This window comes from Cajanus cajan, chromosome 3, assembly GCF_000230855.2.
Source record: "Cajanus cajan strain Asha chromosome 3, NIPB_CcT2T_4, whole genome shotgun sequence".
NCBI lineage: Eukaryota > Viridiplantae > Streptophyta > Magnoliopsida > Fabales > Fabaceae > Cajanus > Cajanus cajan.
This window is the reverse complement of record NC_138519.1, coordinates 53,734,434-53,757,098: the sequence shown is the minus strand read 5'-3', so window position 1 is coordinate 53,757,098 and position 22,665 is coordinate 53,734,434. Positions and strand designations below refer to the sequence as shown.

The window sequence follows — 22,665 nt, the reverse complement described above, 5'->3', positions numbered from 1 at the left end:
AGGTTTACCATAATAGGTCACATGGGAAATGTACTACTCTCTATCCCTCCTTTTATACATGTTCATACTAACATTTAAAATATAAGCATGTTAATACGTTCATGCGTCATACATTTATATCCAATATCATTTTAATATATAGATTGTTTTTCTCGCCCAAAAAAAAGATAAATAAATAAAAGATAAAAATGATGGAAAGCCAAGCATATGCATGCATATTAAGGGCATATTAGGTTACATGCTTTTCATTTAATTAAGTCTTTGTCTCATTTTTTTCTCTTAACACTTTAAAACAATTGATATTATTCAATATGGAGGAGATTCAAAACAATACTAGCAATGCATCTAGGTTAAGCAAGAGTATCTGCATAAATGTGCTAAAATATGATCTCCAAAGGGTAGTAAGATCTGCCAAAAGATGATTAAAAAGGTTCGTTCAAACTTTCAAATGAACTATGGGCAGATTATGGATTTGTTGTTAATCTCAGTAGAAACTCATACACTAAGTGCATTAACCCAATATTGGAATTCAGATCTTAGATGCTTTGAGTTTCCTTATCTGGATTTAGCCCAATATGTGGAATTCAGATCTCGTTCACATATAAGTTATTTTTAACACTAGTACACAAAGGGTGTTTTACGTCGTGTATTTTGACCCTTTTACGTCGGAAAAGGGTCCGACGTTAATACGGGAGTCGTAAATTTACGTCGCCTCTGGAAGACGACGTAAATTTACGTCGGGAATTTTTCCAGACCGACGTAAAAAGGGGCAAAATCATGCCACAAATTTACGTCGGACGTGGCCTTGTCCAACGTAAATTTACGTCCGTCATTGCAAGGCCCGACGTAAATTTACGTCAGACAACGCCATGTCCGACGTAAATTGTGGCAGTTTTTTTTTAAAAAACGTTTGTAAATTGATATACCCAACACCTGCATATAAATATAATCCAGAATACCAAATCTAAACCAGGCAGTCCAGAATAGAAATTCAAATTGTATTTCAAAATTGAATGACAAAAAGAAAATAATATATAAATCTTAAAAAACATAAATTATGACAATGTAAATCCTATTATCCTAAAAAAGCTATAAAACATGTTTTTCAATGCTATCTAAATAACTAACTATCAAACTATAAACATAATATCTAACTAACTAAACTTAGAAAAAAAGTTGCCCATTGTTCTCTTATCTTGAGCATCTCATCTTCGGGCAATGGAGATGGATCTTGAAAGACCTGAAAGGGTAATTTAAGTGTCATTAATATGCAATGTTAATTATTCTAAAGGTAAATATAGTTAAATAAATTTTGATATGAATTACCTGCGCCCAAGAATCAATAATACCCGCAGAAACTATGGCTTTCATCCAATACATGATGTAATAGCCACATTCAAACGAGTCTTGTTGCTTATTACACTAAAATGAGAAACAAATAACTATTAATTCCAAAGTCAATAAATTTAAATATTATTGACTCTATGAATTAATTTGCTAACCTTAGGGTATATGAAATGCAATGACTTTGATGATCTGGCTCTTCCACTTAATATATTAGCTCCAGACACGATTCTAATTAATTGAAATAAAAATAAATGTTAGCCAATATATATAATTACAGTGTTAAAACATAATGAAAAAATTTAGTTACCCATGTAATTGGCTTTTAATTTCCTGGCTTGGTTTTCGATGAAGTGAACAAAACCACACCACGGTATATTCCTTAGGAATGATTACCATTAACTGCCAATGAGACCTACATTGTATGACAAACAAATCAGTTAAAAAATTACCATGATTAAAAAATCAATTAAAAAACTAACCCGTCAATGTATGGAGCCATGTATATATGTCTTCTTGAGTCACTCATCCATGTTTGCATATATTGTTGGATCTGGACCTGAGTGTTTCCTGATTTTTGGATGGATTGAGGCTCAATAAATCCATATACTTCTGCTTGTGCTTGCTCCACACTCAATTTGTCCATGTACCTAACACAAATAATTATTATAAGTTAAATGTAATTATTGTAAATTTAGACTCATAAAAGAAAATATGACTTACATGGCCCACAACTGTATGACAGATATATTTAACATGGAGTTTCCCCCAACAATCTCTAATGCATCATGCAGAGATATGTATAGTGGAACATCAGAGCTATCAACTCCAAAAACTCTAATGTCCCACTGCAATTGAATTGGTTGCTTCTTTAATCGTGGTAATTTGATTAGAAGCTTAGATATGGGATCATCCTCAGCTTCTGCGATATTAGCATCATGAACATGAGGTTCTCTCATGACCTCCTTACCACGATCGATAAAATCCTAAAGAAATAATCAAAATTAGTTAAACAATAATAGAATTATAAGAATCTAAAAGAGCAATAATATAATTACCTTTGCCCGTGCTGAAAGCGGCATGACCAAACATTTTGGCCAAGCTAAGAATGTGCCGGTTGCCTGCCCCACTAGTTGAACCTCTGTATTGGGCAAAGGCACTGGAGCAGCAACATCTTGAACTTGGTCAACCACAACCCGTGTCCAGTCTGGCTGTAGAGGGACACCATGGATGGTTGAGCCACCCTCAAATACTCGGCCAATAGCCACTAACCGTGGGGGGTCATCCTCAACATATAACTCGCACTGGTTTGGTACATCAGTGTGAGCATGTTCCCCTGAGGAATTTGGAGCAGCACAACTCCCTTTAGTGCTGACTCGAACACCATCATGAGCAACTGCAGTCTGTTGCTGAGAACGAGCCAAAAGTTCAAACTTCTCTTCAAACTGTTTTTCAATATTCTTCAGTTTCTCTTCAAACTGCATCTCCAATCTCTGCTCCAATTTCTGTATAACCTCTTGACTGCAAGAGTCGACAGAGTTCCTCGATGATCGGCCACCAAAGAAATCTCGGTGGCTCCAAGAACCACCAACACCACGCACACGACCTCCGTGCTCTGGCTTTCCTATGGCCGTTGTGAGGATATCATTCCGACCATCGGAAACAAATGAGCCCTGGGTGCTCTGCTCAACTAAATCCTCCTGCAACAATAAGAAAGATTAAAAAATCTTATGAATTAAATGAGTTGAAATGAAGAGTCTTAATTTGTATATTTTTACTTACTATTTTATTAGCAATGACCCTTGCAGACTCAGAAGTCATTTGCCCATCTTGTTTTGTCCGGGCTACTATCCATATCTCATGGCAGGGAGGTGAATCCACACGGTCAGCATCCTCAACCCCTGCTGCCTGTGCCCTAGCCTTCTTCATTTGCTTTTTTTTTCTTTCATATCCCCCTCTTGACAATAGATGGGGTGCATCATTCTTGGCTTGTCGTTCTTGGGCAGCTATCTTTTAGCCTGCAATAATACAAAAAAAAATGAGATAAATTAAAATATACCTTAAGTATTTGTGTCAATGTAAAAGTTATCAATAACTAACCTGCCACGAAGGGTCCAATCGAGTGGCACAAAATTGCATCCACTCCTCATCAGTGATCTGGTACTTTAGACAGGGAGTCTCATTTTGGCGCTCTCCAAATACATACTCCCGTGTCAAGAAAGTCTTGAAGTCTCTCCACCTGCTGGCAAGGGCAGATAACATCTTCCTCCTCATGCCCTCAGTGTTGGGAATGTCAAAATTTTGCTATGAAAATAACAACAAATAATAAATAATGTATTTAAGTTATATAATATTGAAAGGATGTGAAAGTATATACCTGAATATCCTGCCACATGAGGTTCTTGTCAACCTCCTGAACGTCATCCCATGATGGAATGATAATAGAAACATGTCGTCGAGATAGGACTCCCAAATAGCTCTTAAACTTGGCAGCATTTGGGCCTGATGCCTTGCCAGAACGAGGATCCACCTCAACCGGTGTCCTCTCCTTGGCAATGCGCCCAGCTGTCAACCCAGACAATCGAGTGACAGATCTACCTTCCCTCCTTCCACTGCCAGACCCAGAATCCTCCATAATCCTGAAAAAATTAAACTGTCATTATTAAAACAATGAATTAATTGAATAGACAAATAAAGTAAAAAAGATAATAACAATATAGCAACAAAATAACTAATAAAAAGACAAATAATACATAAACAGAAACCTATTAGGTTGGAATGTTTTCCCATATTCCTTCATCATGATCACTTCGAATAGCATGTATTTCGTCCACTTCATTGTCCGCAATAGGACCAAATGATCTGCTTGAAAAAGACGGTGTCTCATGCATATCTAGAGACTCATCTTCGTGAGTTCCATGCATGGTTCTTCCTTCGAGGACCACTGACCATTTCTCATTACATGGATCCTTTACATAAAAAATTTGTCTTGCTTGATATGCCATAATAAAAGGTTCATCCTTATAGCCGACCTTATTCAAATCAATCAAAGTAAACCCTAAATCATCTGTCCGCACACCTGTATTGCCATCAACCCATTTACACTTGAACACAGGCACTCTAAACGTAACATAATCAATTTCCCATATGTCTTCTATGACTCCGAAATAACTCATGGATGCTGTAATGGGATTTTTATCTTTTGAACTAGCAAAGTGCACAGCCTCAGCCTGAATTGTAACCCCACTATTTTGTACTCTACTTTTGTCATCTTCTGTTTTTGTATAGAAACAATATTTGTTAATGTCATACCCACCAAATGTAATGACATCGTTGTTAGGCCCACGCGCGAGTCTCAAAAGTGTATCAGAAGCATTAACCTCACCATAAACCTTTTTCTTAAACCAAGCTAAAAAACTCTTGTTATGTTCATTCAATACCCATTTCTCAGTCATCCGAGGGTGTGCTATCTTGATTTCATCTATGTGTTCTGATATGTAAGGAATTACTTCATCAGTGTTGTTCAATATGTACAAATGTGCTTGGTCAACTTCTATTCGACTCACAGTTCTAATCTTTAAACTTCGACTACCCTTACCAAATTGTTTCCCATCATGTCGAGTCTTGGGAATTCCTATTGGTTCTGATTTCGACATGTACCCTGAACAAAACTCAATGGCTTCTTCTGCAATTTACCTCTCCACAATAGAGGCTTCTGGGCGGTATTGATTCTTGACATATCCTTTTAAGATCTTCATATATCTCTCAACAGGGTACATCCATCTAAGATAAACCGGGCCACACAATCGAATCTCCCTAACCAAATGAACTATCAAATGCACCATGATATCAAAAAATGAAGGTGGAAAATACATTTCCAATTGACACAAGATTGTGATTGCTTCATTTTCTAACTCATCTAACTTTACAGGGTCAATTACTTTGTTGCAAATGGCATTGAAGAATAAACACAATCGAGTAATAGCAACTCTAACAGAAGATGGTAAAATGTTACGAATAGCCACAGGCAAAAGTTGTTGCATTAACACATGACAATCGTGAGACTTTAAACCAATCAACTTCAAATCTTGCATAGACACCAGACTCTTAACATTTGAGGAGTACCCTTGTGGAACTTTCACACTGCTTAAGCACTCACAAAAGCTTTTTTTTTCTTTCTTTGATAGAGTATGACAAGCTGGAGGCAAGTAAGTGCGTCTTCCAATAGACTGAGGATGCAACTCATAACGTATACCCATGTCCACCAAATCTTGTCGTGCTTTCACTCCATCTTTAGTCTTTCCTTTGATGTTTAGCAATGTCCCAATTACACTATCACAAACATTTTTCTCCACATGCATCACATCTATGCAGTGTCTAACATCTAACTTGCACCAGTAAGGAAGATTAAAGAATATTAATCATTTCTTCCAGATATTTCTCTCAGTTGACTTCTTTTGCGTCTTTCCGAACACAATGTTAATGTTCTTCACCTGTTGATATACTTCTTCACCATTGCGCGGTGTCGAGGCAATTTCATCCTCTTGACTTCCATTGAATGCTTTCTTCAATCTACGGTATGGATGACTACGAACAAGAAACTTACGATGCCTAGTGTACGCAGTCTTTTGCCCATGTTTCAATTGGGTATAACTTGTGTTTTCTTCACATATAGGACATGCATAATGACCCTTCACACTATACCCACTCAGGTTACCATATGCTGGAAAATCATTTATTGTGCAAAATAACATTGCACGCATGGTAAATTTTTCTTCACGATATGCATCAAACACCTCCACTCCTGTGTCCCATAACATTTTCAAGTCATCAATCAATGGACTAAGATACACATCTATGTCATTTCCTGGTTGTCGGGGACCTGATATCATCATAGACAACATAATATATTTTCTCTTCATGCATAGCCAAGGAGGCAAATTATAAATGACCAACAAAACTGGCCATGAACTGTGTTTACTACTTAAGTTCCCATAAGGATTCATGCCATCTGTAGCTAAACCAATTCTCAAGTTTCTTGACTCTGCACCAAATTCTGGAAATGTTTCATCAATCCTCTTCCATTGCGGAGAATCAGCTGGATGTCGAAGAAAGTTGTCACATTTTCTACCATTTTCATGCCATGTGAGGTTTTTTGCATCTTCTTTAATGGCAAACAATCTTTTAAACCTAGGTATTATTGGCAAATACCATAAGACCTTAGCAGGGGGACCCTCTATTTCTTCCTCACCATTACTTCCATCAGTTTTCTTTTTGAACCGCGACAATCCACATGTGGGACACACTTTCAGTGTAGCAAAATCATTTGTGTACAATATGCAATCATTAGGGCACGCGTGTATCTTCTTATACTCCAAACCCATTGGACATAGTATCTTTTTTGCCTCATAGTTGCGATTAGGTAACGTGTTATCTTCTGGAAGCATCTCCTTCAATAACTCCAACAATTCTATGAAACTTTTATCAGTCCAACCATTTCTTGCTTTTAAACTAAACAATTTTAAAGTTGCTGATAATCTTGTAAACATACTGCATCCTGGGTATAATGGTTGCTCAAAATTAGACTTTAAGGTATCATACACATGTGCTCTTTCAAAATTTTCTTCACCAACATCACGTATCATCTCTTCTAAGTTATCGTTCATCCCTTCAAAATTTTCAGTTGTTGACATTGTTGGAATGTTTAATATTTCTCCGTGCCATGTTCATACTGTATAACTCTTCACAATACCATATATAAACAGGTGATCATGTATTTCTCCAACTTCTTGACGTATCTGATTCAAACATCGAACACATGGACAATAATATGCCCCTTTGATGGGTTTCCCACTTTCTCTTGCAAATTGTAAGAACTCTTCAACTCCATTTCTGTACTCTTGACTAATGCGACTTGCATTCATCCAACTTCGATTCATTATCTATATATTAACACAAATTAACTATTGACTCAGTTATTCATAATTTTTTTAACCTAAACTACAACCCTAAAAAATCGATGGTAAACTAAAGGTCAATGCCTAAAAAAGTCTCTTCTTTAATGCATCTGGAACGGCCCGTACTGAAACTAGAACGGGACGTTCCAGATCAACAAATTACAACAAAAAAAATTCCAGCAGAACGGGCCGTTCTCCATGCAGAACGACCCGTACTGCTTGCAGAACGGCCCGTTCTGCAAGGAGAACGGCCCGTTCTGCAAGGAGAACGGCCCGTTCTCCTTGCAGAACGGGCCGTTCCAGAGGAACAAATAGCAAAAAAAAAACAAATAAATTACGGGGACAACAAACTAACCTCAAACGACCAACGTGCTGACACTTACAAACTTGGATACGTTGAATGTAGCCGTAAACGCAGTGGGAGACTCAAGTAATTCAGAGGATTTCGTATAAACTGTGAGCGCGGGAATGAAAATGGGACTTTGGGGGCAATATAGGAGAACTATTACGTCGGATAAGGCTTCGCCGACGTAAATTTACGTCGGCCTTGGTGGACTCCGACGTAAATTTACGTCGGACGTGGGTGGGACCGACGTAAATTTACGTCAGACTAAAGGGAACCGACGTAAATTTACGTCGGAATAGAGGTACCCGACGTAAATTACCTAATTTACGTCGGTCTACGAGAGGTCCGACGTAAATTAGTCTCCACTTATTTACGAAACTGCTACCGCGTTTTTACAACGTCGGTGTTTGTGGTTTGCGACGTAAATTGGGTGACGTAAATACCCTTTTTTGCACTAGTGTAATGGTTAATGATATTAATTGGTAGTACTTCTACCTTTAATATCATGTAAACCATAAAGGTTCATAGAATAGTCGTTAGCTACCATAAACTTTTATGCATAAGATAAAATAAAAATTATCATTTTATGAAAATAAAAACTTTTATTAATAACATTAATTGAATACTAATTATATCTTAAATTTTATTTAAATGACAGATTTAATGTTATTCATTATTAGCTTAAATTCTTGTACGAAAATATTTTTTTATAAAAAAATAAAAAAATAAAATTCGTTATCTTTTGATAAAATAAAATATTTGAAAACTAATATCATTAATTCTATCTTTAGCACTTTTATGAGAGTTTGACGATCATTTATTTGTTAGCTTAAATTGTTATGTAAGATTTTTAGATAAAATACAATTTTTTTATGTATAAAAGATATATAAAAATAATAATAACAAAATATATTTCTAAGGATAAATTAAATATTTATATAGTTATGTAACTTTGCACAATTAATTAAAGGCACTTTTTTTTACGGGCGTCGTAGGGTGCTAATACCTTTCCTACATGTAATTGACTTCTAAACCCAACTTTTATTTTAAAGATTATTTTTTAAGAGGGTTTTCCAATGCTTTTCCTTTAAAATAAAATATTTGTGACGACTTTATAAAAATATTTTTTTGCGTCATTATCGTCGTGAATCCAGTTGCGACAAATGGCAACTTTACTAGGGACATTTGAGAATCAGACCTTATTACATTAATTGCGCTAAATTATAACTTTATAAATATTTATATATACCCTTTTTATTTTATTTTAATTTATTTTATTTATCTTTTTCTTTTTTTCATGTTTTTTGTTTTTTGTTTGGCTACGCATGTTTTGTTTGTATTTAAGATTAAATTAGAATTTTATTGATTTATTTGCTATATATATGATTTTCTTTACTTGTCTTTCGAGCAGATTTGGATAATTTTTAGGTTTACATGTCAATTTGTTACCTTGCACATCCACTACACTTATACCTCACACACTTTGGGCTCTACACCTGAGCCTATGCAAGCCTAGGAATAAAAGGTGGCTTGATGACTGTTATTGAGGGGGCTTGATGCTCGCTTGGTAGTTATTGAGTTATTGCTCAAGTTGTTACTAGTATCATGAGTTAATCATATTGAGAGGGTATGTTCCCTACTTCAGATTGAGTCATGTGCTAGGTCATTATATATATGATAAGGGAATCCTGGGGACCAATAAATCTTAAGAGTCTAGATCCACCTACAAAACCATGCACTAATAAGTGGACTTAATGACCTTCCAAATTAGGGTGTTAACCTTAGAAATAAGCTACCATAGGTTTACCATAATAGGTCACATGGGAAATGTACTACTCTTTATCCCTCCTTTTATACATGTTCATACTAACATTTTAAATATAAGCATGTTAATACGTTCATACATCATACATTTATATCAATTATCATTTTAGTATCTAGATTGTTTTTCTTGCCAAAAATAAATAAATAAATAATTAAAAGATAAAAATGATGGAAAACGATGCATACATGCATATTAGGGGCATATTAGGTTACATGTTTTTCATTTAGTTAGGTCTTTGTCTCATTTTTTTTCTCTTTTAACACTTTAAAACAATTGATATTATTCAATATGGAGGAGATTCAAAATCATACTAGTAATCCATCAGGGTTAAGCAAGAGTATCATGATAAATGTGCTAAAATATAATCTCTAAATGGTAGTAATATCTACCAAAAGATGACTAAGGAGGTTCGTTCAAACTTTCAAAAGAACTATGGGCAGATTATGGATTTCTTATTGATCTCAGTAGAAACTCATATGCTAAGTTCATTAGCCCAATAATGGAATTCACATCTTAGATGCTTTGAATTGCCTTATCTGGATTTAGCCTAATATATGGAATTCAGATCTCGTTCACATATAAGTTATTTTTAATGGTGAATGATATTAATTGAGTAGTACTTCTACCTTTAATATAATGTAAATCATAAAGGTTTAAAGAATAGTCGTTTGCTACCACAAACTTTATGCTTAAGATAAAACAAAAATTATCATTTTATGAAAATAAAAAGATTTATTAATAACATTAATTGAATAATAATTATATCTTTAATGTTATTTAAATGACAGGATTTAATACTAGTCATTATTAGCTTAAATTCTTGTACGAAAATATTTTTTTATAAAAAAAATTAAAAGTCGTTATCTTTTGATAAAATAAAATATTCAAAAACTAATATCATTAATTCTATCTTTAGCATTATTGTGAGAGTTTGACGATTATATATTTGTTAGCTTAAATCATTATGCAAGTTTTTTAGATAAAAAAAAAAAAGTTTTTTTTATCTATAAAAGTTATATGAAAATAATAATAGCAAAATATATTTCTAAGGATAAATTAAATATTTATAAAGTTATGTAACTTTGCGCAATTAATTAAAGGCACTGTTTTTTTACAGGCGTCATAGGGTGCTAATACCTTCCATACACGTAATTGACTTCTGAACCGAATTTGGATTTTAAAGATTATTTTTTCAAGAGGACTTTCCAATGTGTTTCCCTTGAAATAAGATATTGGTGACGACTACATAAAAATTTATTTTTCCATCATTACCGTCGTGAAACCAGTTGTGACAAATGGCAACTTTACTAGGGACATTCGAGAGTCAAGCCTTATTAAACTAATTGCACAAAATTATAACTTTATAAATATTTATTTATATCCGTTTTATTTTATTTTTATTTATTTTATTTATCCTTTTGTTTTTTTTGTCCTTTTGTTTTTATTTAAGCATAAATTAGAATTTTATTGATTTATTTGTTATATTCTTTTTCTTTACTTGTCTTTCGGGCGAATTTCGATAATTTTTAGGTTTACATGTCAATTTCTTACCTACTCACCCAACACACTTGTACCTCACACACTTTGGGCTCTATACCCGAGCGTATGCGAGCCTATGAATAGAAGTTAGCTTGATTATTGTTATTGAGGGGCTTGATGCTCACTTGGTAGTTGTTGAGTTATTACTCAGGTTGTTACTAGTATCATGAGTTAATCATATTGAGAGGGTTTGTTCCCAACTTGTGATTGATTCATGTGCTACGTCATTATATATATATGATAAGGTAAACCTAGGGGGACCAATAAATCTTAAGAGTCTAGATCTACCTACAAAACCATGCACTAATAGGTGGACTTAATGACCTTCAAAATTATAGTGTTAACCTATGAAATTTCCTACCATAGGTTTACCATAATAGGTCACATGGGAAATGTACTACTCTCTATCCCTCCTTTTATACATGTTCATACTAACATTTAAAATATAAGCATGTTAATACGTTCATGCATCATACATTTATATCAAATATCATTTTAGTATCTACATCGTTTTTGTCGCCAAAAACAAATAAGTAAATAAAAGATAAAAATGATGGAAAGCCATGCATACATTCATATTAGGGGCATATTAGGTTACATGTTTTTCATATAATTAAGTCTTTGCCTCATTTTTTTTTTCTCTTTTAACACTTTAAAACAATTGATATTATTCAATATGGAGGACATTCAAAATCATACTAGCAATGCATCAGGGTTAAGCAAGAGTATCTGCATAAATGTGCTAAAATATGATCTCCAAAGGGTAGTAAGATCTGCCATAAGATGACTAAGGAGGTTTGTTCAAACTTTCAAAAGAACTATGGGCAGATTATGGATTTGTTATTGATCTCAGTAGAAACTCATATGCTAAGTGCGTTAGCCCAATATTGGAATTCAGATCTTAAATGCTTTGAATTGACTTATCTGGATTTTGCCTAAAATATGGAATTCAGATCCCGTTAACATATAAGTTATTTTTAATGGTTAATGATATTAATTGAGTAGTACGTCTACCTTTAATATCATGTAAATCATAAAAGTTTATAGAATAGTCGTTTGCTACCACAAACTTTATGCTTAAGATAAGACAAAAATTATCATTTTATGAAAATAAAAAGATTTATTAATAACATTAATTGAATAGTAATTATATCTTTAATGTTATTTAAATGACAGGATTTAATACTAGTCGTTATTAGCTTAAATTCTTGTACGAAAATATTTTTTTATAAAAAAATAAAAAAAAATAAAAGTCGTTATCTTTTGATAAAATAAAATATTCAAAAATTAATATCATTAATTCTATCTTTAGCATTATTGTGAGAGTTTGACGATTATTTATTTTTAGCTTAAATCGTTATGCAAGTTTTTTAGATAAAATAAAAAAAAAAGTTTTTTTTATCTATAAAAGTTATATAAAATAATAATAACAAAATATATTTCTAAGGATAAATTAAATATTTATAAAGTTATGTAACTTTGCGCAATTAATTAAAGACACTGTTTTTTTACAGGCGTCATAGGATGCTAATACCTTCCCTACACATAATTGACTTTTGAACAGAATTTTGATTTTAAAGATTATTTTTTTAAGAGGGTTTTCTAATGTGTTTCCCTTAAAATAAAGTATTGGTGACGGCTACAGAAAAATTTATTTTTGCGTCATTACTGTCATGAAACCAGTTGTGACAAATGGCAACATTACTAGGGACATTCAAGAGTCTGACCTTATTAAACTAATTGCACAAATTATAACTTTATAAATATTTATTTATATCCTTTTTATTTTATTTTTTTTTATTTTATTTAACTTTTTTTTTGTCTTTTGTTTTTATTTAAGCATAAATGTGCTAAAATATGATCTCCAAAGGGTAGTAAGATTTGCCAAAAGATGACTAAGGAGGTTCGTTCAAACTTTCAAAAGAACTATGGGCAGATTATGGATTTGTTATTGATCTCAGTAGAAACTCATATGCTAAGTGCGTTAGCCCAATATTGGAATACAGATCTTAAATGCTTTGAATTGACTTATCTGGATTTTGTTTAAAATATGGAATTCAGATCTCGTTAACGTATAAGTTTTATTTACTGGTTAATGATATTAATTGAGTAGTACTTCTTCTACCTTTAATATCATGTAAATCATAAAAGTTTATAGAATAGTCGTTTGCTACCACAAACTTTATGCTTAAGATAAAACAAAAATTATCATTTTATGAAAATAAAAAGATTTATTAATAACATTAATTGAATAGTAATTATATCTTTAATGTTATTTAAATGACAGGATTTAATACTAGTCATTATTAGATTAAATTCTTGTACGAAAATATTTTTTTATAAAAAAATAAAAAATAAAAGTCGTTATCTTTTGATAAAATAAAATATTCAAAAACTAATATCATTAATTATATCTTTAGCATTATTGTGAGAATTTGACGATTATTTATTTGTTAGCTTAAATCGTTATGCAAGTTTTTTAGATAAAATAAAAAAAAGTTTTTTTTATGTATAAAAGTTATATAAAATAATAATAACAAAATCTATTTCTAAGGATAAATTAAATATTTATAAAGTTATGTAACTTTGCACAATTAATTAAAGGCACTATTTTTTTACAGGCGTCATAGGGTGCTAATACCTTCCCTACACGTAATTGACTTTTGAACCGAATTTTGATTTTAAAGATTTTTTTTAAGAGGGTTTTCCAATGCGTTTCCCTTAAAATAAAGTATTGGTGACGACTACATAAAAATTTATTTTTGCGTCATTACCGTCCTGAAACCAGTTGCGACAAATGGCAACTTTACTCTGGACATTCGAGAGTCAGACCTTATTAAACTAATTGCACAAAATTATAACTTTATAACTATTTATTTATATCCTTTTTATTTGATTTTTATTTATTTTACTTATCTTTTAGTTTTTTTTTTGTCTTTTGTTTTTATTTAAGCATAAATGTGCTAAAATATGATCTCCAAAGGGTAGTAAGATCGGCCAAAAGATGACTAAGGAGGTTCGTTCAAACTTTCAAAAGAACTATGAGCAGATTATGGATTTGTTATTGATCTCAGTAAAATCTCATATGCTAAGTGCGTTAGCCCAATATTGGAATTTAGATCTTAGATGCTTTGAATTGACTTATATGGATTTTGCCTAATATATGGAATTCAGATCTCGTTCACATATAAGTTATTTTTTATGGTTAATGATATTAGTTGAGCAGTACTTCTACCTTTAATATCATGTAAATCATAAAGGTTTATAGAATAGTCGTTTGCTATCATAAAGTTGTATGCATAAGATAGAATAAAAAGTATCATTTTATGAAAATAAAAACATTTATTAATAACATTAATTGAATAGTGATTATATCTAATGTTATTTAAATGACAAGATTTAATGCTAGTCATTATTAGCTTAAATTCTTGTATGAAAATTTTTTTTTAAAAAAAATAAAAAATAAAAGTAGTTATGTTTTGATAAAATAAAAAAATTCAAAAACTAATATCATTAATTCTATCTTTAACATTATTGGGAGAGTTTGATGATTATTTATTTATTAGCTTAAATCGTTATGTAAGTTTTTTAGATAAAATACAGAAAAAAAGATTTTTTTTTATCTATAAAAGTTATATAAAAATAACACTAAAAAAATATATTTCTAAGGATAAAATTAAATATTTATAAAGTTTGTAACTTTGCGCAACTAATTAATGGCACTATTTTTTTTTACGATCGTCGTAGGGTTTTAATACCTTCCCTAAACGTAATTGACTTCTGAACCGAATTTTGATTTTAATGATTATATTTTTAAGAGCATTTTCCAATACTTTTCCCTTAAAATAAAATATTGGCGACTGCTACATAAATATATATTTTTGCATCATTATCGTCCTGAATCCAGTTGCGGCAAATGGCAACTTTACTGGGGACATTTGAGAGTCAGGCCTTATTAAATTAATTGCGCAAAAGTATAACTTTCTAAATATTTATTTATACCTTTTTTATTTTATTTTTATTTATTTTATTTATCTTTTTATTTTTTTTGTTGTCTTTTGTTTTTTTTTGGCTACACATGTTTTGTTTGGATTTAAGCTTAAATTAGTTTTTTATTGATTTATTTGTTATATATATGTTTTTCTTTACCTGTCTTTTGCGTGGATTTGGATAAGTTTTAGGTTTACATGTGAATTTGTTACCCTACACACCCACTACACTTGTACCTCATACACTTTGGGCTCTATACCCGAGCCTAATGCGAGCCTATGAATAGAAGATGGCTTGATGACTATTATTGAAAGACTTGATGCTCACTTGGTAGTTGTTGAGTTATTGCTCAGGTTGTTACTAGTATCATGAGTTAATCTTATTGAGAGGGTTTGTTCCCTACTTGTGATTGATTCATGTGCTAGGTCATTATATATATGATAATGGAAACCTAGGGATCAATAAATATTAAGAGTCTAGATCCACCTAAAAAACCATGCACTAATAAGTGGACTTAATGACCTTCCAAATTAGGGTGTTAACTTTAGAAATTAGTTAGCATAGGTTTACCATAATAGGTCACATGGGAATTGTACTACTCTCTATCCCTCCTTTTATACATGTTCATACTAACATTTAAAATATAAGTATGTTAATACTTCATGCATCATACATTTATATCCAAAATCATTTTAGTATCTAGATTGTTTTTCTCGCCCAAAAAAATATAAATAAATAAAAGATAAAAATGATGGAAAGCCATGCATACATGCATTTTATAGGGGCATATTAGGTTACATGCTTTTCATTTAATTAGGTATTTGTCTCATTTTTTTTCTCTTTTAACACTTTAAAATAATAGATATTATTCAATATGGAGGAGATTCAAAATTGTACTAGCAATGCATCAGGGTTAAGCAAGAGTATCAGAATAAATGTGCTAAAATATGATCTCCAAAGGGTATTAAGATATTTCAAAAGATGACTAAGGAGGTTCGTTCAAATTTTCAAAAGAACTATGGGAAGATTACGGATTTGTTATTGATCTCAGTAGAAACTCATATGCTAAGTGCGTTAGCCCAATATTGGAATACAGATCTTAAATGCTTTGAATTGACTTATCTGGATTTTGTCTAAAATATGGAATTCAGATCTCGTTAACATATAAGTTTTATTTACTGGATAATGATATTACTTGAGTAGTACTTCTTCTACCTTTAATATCATGTAAATCATAAAAGTTTATACAATAGTCGTTTGCTACCATAAACTTTATGCTTCAGATAAAACAAAAATTATCATTTTATGAAAATAAAAAGATTTATTAATAACATTAATTGAATAGTAATTATATCTTTAATGTTATTTAAATGACAGGATTTAATACTAGTCATTATTAGCTTAAATTCTTGTATGAAAATATTTTTTATAAAAAAATAAAAATTAAAAGTCTTTATATTTTGATAAAATAAAATATTCAAAAACTAATATCATAAATTCTATCTTTAGCATTATTGTGAGAGTTTGACGATTATTTATTTGTTAGCTTAAATCGTTATGCAAGTTTTTTAAATAAAATAAAAAAAGTTTTTTTTATCTATAAAAGTTATATGAAAATAATAATAGCAAAATATATTTCTAAGGATAAATTAAATATTTATAAAGTTATGTAACTTTGCTCAATTAATTAAAGGCACTGTTTTTTTACAGGCGTCATAGGGTGCTAATACCTTCCCTACACGTAATTGACTTCTGAACCGAATTTGGATTTTAAAGATTATTTTTTCAAGAGGAAATTCCAATGCGTTTCCCTTAAAATAAAGTATTGGTGACGGATCCATAAAAATTTATTTTTGCTTCATTACCGTCATGAAACCAGTTGTGACAAATGGCAACTTTACTAGGGACATTCGAGAGTCAAGCCTTATTATACTAATTGCACAAAATTATAACTTTATAAATATTTCTTTATATCCTTTTTATTTTATTTTTTATTTATTTTATTTATCCTTTTGTTTTTTTTTGTCCTTTGTTTTTATTTAACCATAAATTAGAATTTTATTGATTTATTTGTTATATTCTTTTTCTTTACTTGTCTTTCGGGCGAATTTCGATAATTTTTAGGTTTACATGTCAATTTCTTACCTACTCACCCAGCACACTTGTACCTCACACACTTTGGGCTCTATACCCGAGCGTATGCGAGCCTATGAATAAAAGCTAGCTTGATTATTGTTATTGAGGGGCTTGATGCTCACTTGGTAGTTGTTGAGTTATTACTCAGGTTGTTACTAGTATCATGAGTTAATCATATTGAGAGGGTTTGTTCCCAACTTGTGATTGATTCATGTGCTACGTCATTATATATATGATAAGGTAAACCTGGGACCAATAAATCTTAAGAGTCTAGATCTACCTACAAAACCATGCACTAATAGGTGGACTTAATGACCTTCAAAATTATAGCGTTAACCTATGAAATTTCCTACCATAGGTTTACCATAATAGGTCACATGGGAAATGTACTACTCTCTATCCCTCCTTTTATACATGTTCATACTAACATTTAAAATATAAGCATGTTAATACGTTCATGCATCATACATTTATATCAAATATCATTTTAGTATCTCCATCATTTTTGTCGCCAAAAACAAATAAGTAAATAAAAGATAAAAATGATGGAAAGCCATGCATACATTCATATTAGGGGCATATTAGGTTACATGTTTTTCATATAATTAAGTCTTTGCCTCATTTTTTTTTTCTCTTTTAACACTTTAAAACAATTGATATTATTCAATATGGAGGACATTCAAAATCATACTAGCAATGCATCATGGTTAAGCAAGAGTATCTGCATAAATGTGCTAAAATATGATCTCCAAAGGGTAGTAAGATCTGCCATAAGATGACTAAGGAGGTTTGTTCAAACTTTCAAAAGAACTATGGGCAGATTATGGATTTGTTATTGATCTCAGTAGAAACTCATATGCTAAGTGCGTTAGCCCAATATTGGAATTCAGATCTTAAATGCTTTGAATTGACTTATCTGGATTTTGCCTAAAATATGGAATTCAGATCCTGTTAACATATAAGTTATTTTTAATGGTTAATGATATTAATTGAGTAGTACTTCTACCTTTAATATCATGTAAATCATAAAAGTTTATAGAATAGTCGTTTGCTACCACAAACTTTATGCTTAAGATAAGACAAAAATTATCATTTTATGAAAATAAAAAGATTTATTAATAACATTAATTGAATAGTAATTATATCTTTAATGTTATTTAAATGACAGGATTTAATACTAGTTGTTATTAGCTTAAATTCTTGTACGAAAATATTTTTTTATAAAAAAATAAAAAAGTTATATAAAAGTTATATAAAACAATAATAACAAGATATATTTCTAAGGATAAATTAAATATTTATAAAGTTATGTAGCTTTGCGCAATTAATTAAAGGCACTGTTTTTTTACAGGCGTCATAGGGTGCTAATACCTTCCCTACACATAATTGACTTTTGAACCGAATTTTGATTTTAAAGATTATTTTTTTAAGAGGGTTTTCTAATGTGTTTCCCTTAAAAAGTATTGGTGACGGCTACAGAAAAATTTATTTTTGCGTCATTACTGTCGTGAAACCAGTTGTGACAAATGGCAACTTTACTAGGGACATTCAAGAGTATGACCTTATTAAACTAATTGCACAAATTATAAATTTATAAATATTTATTTATATCCTTTTTATTTTATTTTTATTTATTTTATTTAACGTTTTTTTTTTGTCTTTTGTTTTTATTTAAGCATAAATGTGCTAATATATGATCTCCAAAGGGTAGTAAGATCTGCCAAAAGATGACTAAGGAGGTTCGTTCAAACTTTCAAAAGAACTATGGGCAGATTATGGATTTGTTATTGATCTCAGTAGAAACTCATATGCTAAGTGCGTTAGCCCAATATTGGAATACAGATCTTAAATGCTTTGAATTGACTTATCTGGATTTTGTCTAAAATATGGAATTCAGATCTCGTTAACGTATAAGATTTATTTACTGGTTAATGATATTAATTGAGTAGTACTTCTTCTACCTTTAATATCATGTAAATCATAAAAGTTTATAGAATAGTCGTTTGCTACCACAAACTTTATGCTTAAGATAAAACAAAAATTATCATTTTATGAAAATAAAAAGATTTATTAATAACATTAATTGAATAGTAATTATATCTTTAATGTTATTTAAATGACAGGATTTAATACTAGTCATTATTAGCTTAAATAATTCTTGTACGAAAATATTTTTTTATAAAAAAATAAAAAATAAAAGTCGTTATCTTTTGATAAAATAAAATATTCAAAAACTAATATCATTAATTCTATGTTTAACATTATTGTGAGAATTTGACGATTATTTATTTGTTAGCTTAAATCGTTATGCAAGTTTTTTAGATAAAATAAAAAAAAAGTTTTTTTTATGTATAAAATTTATATAAAATAATAATAACAAAATATATTTCTAAGGATAAATTAAATATTTATAAAGTTATGTAACTTTGCACAATTAATTAAAGGCACTATTTTTTTACAGGCGTCATTGGGTGTTAATACCTTCCCTACACGTAATTGACTTTTGAACCAAATTTCGATTTTAAAGATTTTTTTAAGAGGTTTTTCCAATGCGTTTCCCTTAAAATAAAGTATTGGTGACGACTACATAAAAATTTATTTTTGCGTCATTACCGTCCTGAAACCAGTTGCGACAAATGGCAACTGTACTCTGGACATTCGAGAGTCAGACCTTTTTAAACTAATTGCACAAAATTATAACTTTATAAATATTTATTTATATCCTTTTTATTTTATTTTTATTTATTTTATTTATCTTTTTGTTTTTTTTGTCTTTTGTTTTTATTTAAGCATAAATGTGCTAAAATATGATCTCCAAAGGGTAGTAAGATCGGCCAAAAGATGACTAAGGAGGTTCGTTCAAACTTTCTAAAGAACTATGAGCATATTATGGATTTGTTATTGATCTCAGTAAAATCTCATATGCTAAGTGCGTTAGCCCAATATTGGAATTTAGATCTTAGATAATTGACTTATATGGATTTTGCCTAATATATGGAATTCAGATCTCGTTCACATATAAGTTATTTTTTATGGTTAATGATATTAGTTGAGCAGTACTTCTACCTTTAATATCATGTAAATCATAAAGGTTTATAGAATAGTCGTTTGCTACCATAAAGTTGTATGCATAAGATAGAATAAAAAGTATCATTTTATGAAAATAAAAACATTTATTAATAACATTAATTGAATAGTGATTATATCTTTAATGTTATTTAAATGACAAGATTTAATGCTAGTCATTATTAGCTTAAATTCTTGTATGAAAATATTTTTTTAAAAAAATAAAAAATAAAAGTCGTTATGTTTTGATAAAATAAAAAAATTCAAAAACTAATATCATTAATTCTATCTTTAACATTATTATGAGAGTTTGATGATTATTTATTTGTTAGCTTAAATCCTTGTGTAAGTTTTTTAGATAAAATACAGAAAAAAAAAAGATTTTTTTTTTATCTATAAAAGTTATATAAAAATAACACTAACAAAATATATTTCTAAGGATAAATTAAATATTTATAAAGTTTGTAACTTTGCGCAATTATTTAATGGCACTGTTTTTTTTTACGATCGTCGTAGGGTTTTAATACCTTCCCTAAACGTAATTGAATTCTGAACCGAATTTTGATTTTAATGATTATATTTTTAAGAGGGTTTTCCAATGTTTTTCCCTTAAAATAAAATATTGGCGACTGCTACATAAATATATATTTTTGCATCATTATCGTCCTGAATCCAGTTGCGGCAAATGACAACTTTACTGGGGACATTTGAGAGTCAGGCCTTATTAAATTAATTGCGCAAAAGTATAACTTTCTAAATATTTATTTATACCTTTTATATTTTATTTTTATTTATTTTATTTATCTTTTTTTTTTGTTTTTTTTTGTTTTTTTTTGGCTACACATGTTTTGTTTGGTTTTACGCTTAAATTAGTTTTTTTATTGATTTATTTGTTATATATATGTTTTTCTTTACCTGTCTTTTGGGTGGATTTGGATAAGTTTTAGGTTTACATGTGAATTTGTTACCCTACACACCCACTACACTTGTACCTCATACACTTTGGGCTCTATACCCGAGCCTATGCGAGCCTATGAATAGAAGATGGCTTGATGACTATTATTGAGAGACTTGATGCTCACTTGGTAGTTGTTGAGTTATTGCTCAGGTTGTTACTAGTATCATGAGTTAATCTTATTGAGAGGGTTTGTTCCCTACTTGTGATTGATTCATGTGCTAGGTCATTATATATATGATAATGGAAACCTAGGGATCAATAAATATTAAGAGTCTAGATCCACCTAAAAAACCATGCACTAATAAGTGGACTTAATGACCTTCCAAATTAGGGTGTTAACTTTAGAAATTAGCTACCATAGGTTTACCATAATAGGTCACATGGGAATTGTACTACTCTCTATCCCTCCTTTTATACATGTTCATACTAACATTTAAAATATAAGTATGTTAATACTTCATGCATCATACATTTATATCCAAAATCATTTTAGTATCTAGATTGTTTTTCTCGCCCAAAAAAATATAAATAAATAAAAGATAAAAATGATGGAAAGCCATGCATACATGCATTTTATAGGGGCATATTAGGTTACATGTTTTTCATTTAATTAGGTATTTGTCTCATTTTTTTTCTCTTTTAACACTTTAAAATAATTGATATTATTCAATATGGAGGAGATTCAAAATTGTACTAGCAATGCATCAGGGTTAAGCAAGAGTATCAAAATAAATGTGCTAAAATATGATCTCCAAAGGGTATTAAGATATGTCAAAAGATGACTAAGGAGGTTCGTTCAAATTTTCAAAAGAACTATGGGAAGATTACGGATTTGTTATTGATCTCAGTAGAAACTCATATGCTAAGCGCATTAGCCCAATATTGGAATTCAGATCTTAGATGCTTTGAATTGGCTTATCTGGATTTGGTTCCCACAGTTGAAGAGTCTAATATGATGCTAAGGTTACCCCTCAAAGAAATAGACAATGTTTATCTATATAAAGGGAACTATGTATCAAGAGGGAAAATTGTTGGTTGAATTGGCGTATCATGATAGCAAGTGGAATTGGTGAGCGAAGGTGGGACTCAAGGATGGAATAAAGGTCTTCTGGAAGATCATATGATATCTCTAGCCTAAAAAGGTGATTGGGAACACTTCAACAAGACTCTATCTATACTTATTTATGGGTTAATTTTATTCCCATTCACAATGGGCTTGATCGATCAAACAACTATGGATGTGTTCTTTGCTTATGAAACGAAAAAAAGGAATCCCATTCTAGCCATTCTTGTAGATAGTCTACTCTCTCTAGAATTATGTCATCAAAAGAAAAGAGGAATGTTACAAATGCAGTGACATTCAACTCTCTTGGGATACCTAACAACAAACCTTTTCAGTTTTATACCCCTCACATGGCCTACCCAAACATTACCACCATCTCATCATATCCTCACCGACATGTCCATCAAGCCCCGCAAGCTTCACCTGCAACACCTACCACAC

The 22,665-nt window shown here is 30.7% G+C and overlaps 2 protein-coding genes across 3 annotated transcripts; both read right to left on the bottom strand.

Annotated features, from left to right (window-relative positions):
- Nucleotides 1–316: 316 nt before the first annotated feature.
- Nucleotides 317–3,199, bottom strand: LOC145956321 (uncharacterized). The gene is made up of 5 exons (XM_083071905.1): nucleotides 3,170–3,199; nucleotides 2,403–3,044; nucleotides 2,068–2,330; nucleotides 1,827–1,994; nucleotides 317–1,759 (listed from the first exon to the last, which is right to left on the bottom strand). Exons 1-5 carry the CDS (start codon nucleotides 3,197–3,199, stop codon nucleotides 1,651–1,653), a joined length of 1,212 nt encoding a protein of 403 aa, XP_082928031.1. The 3' UTR covers nucleotides 317–1,650.
- A 66-nt stretch (nucleotides 3,200–3,265) lies between these two features.
- Nucleotides 3,266–8,212, bottom strand: LOC145955784 (uncharacterized). Of its 2 annotated transcripts, XM_083070955.1 has the most exons (3): nucleotides 4,110–8,212; nucleotides 3,722–3,983; nucleotides 3,266–3,648 (listed from the first exon to the last, which is right to left on the bottom strand). In XM_083070955.1, the coding sequence occupies exon 1, from the start codon at nucleotides 7,035–7,037 to the stop codon at nucleotides 5,766–5,768; it is 1,272 nt and encodes a 423-aa protein (XP_082927081.1). In that variant the 5' UTR covers nucleotides 7,038–8,212; the 3' UTR covers nucleotides 3,266–3,648; nucleotides 3,722–3,983; nucleotides 4,110–5,765. The 2 variants fall into 2 exon arrangements, with proteins under 2 accessions (XP_082927081.1, XP_082927080.1); XM_083070954.1 differs by having other exon boundaries at nucleotides 3,266–3,983.
- Between the last annotated feature and the right edge of the window lie 14,453 nt (nucleotides 8,213–22,665).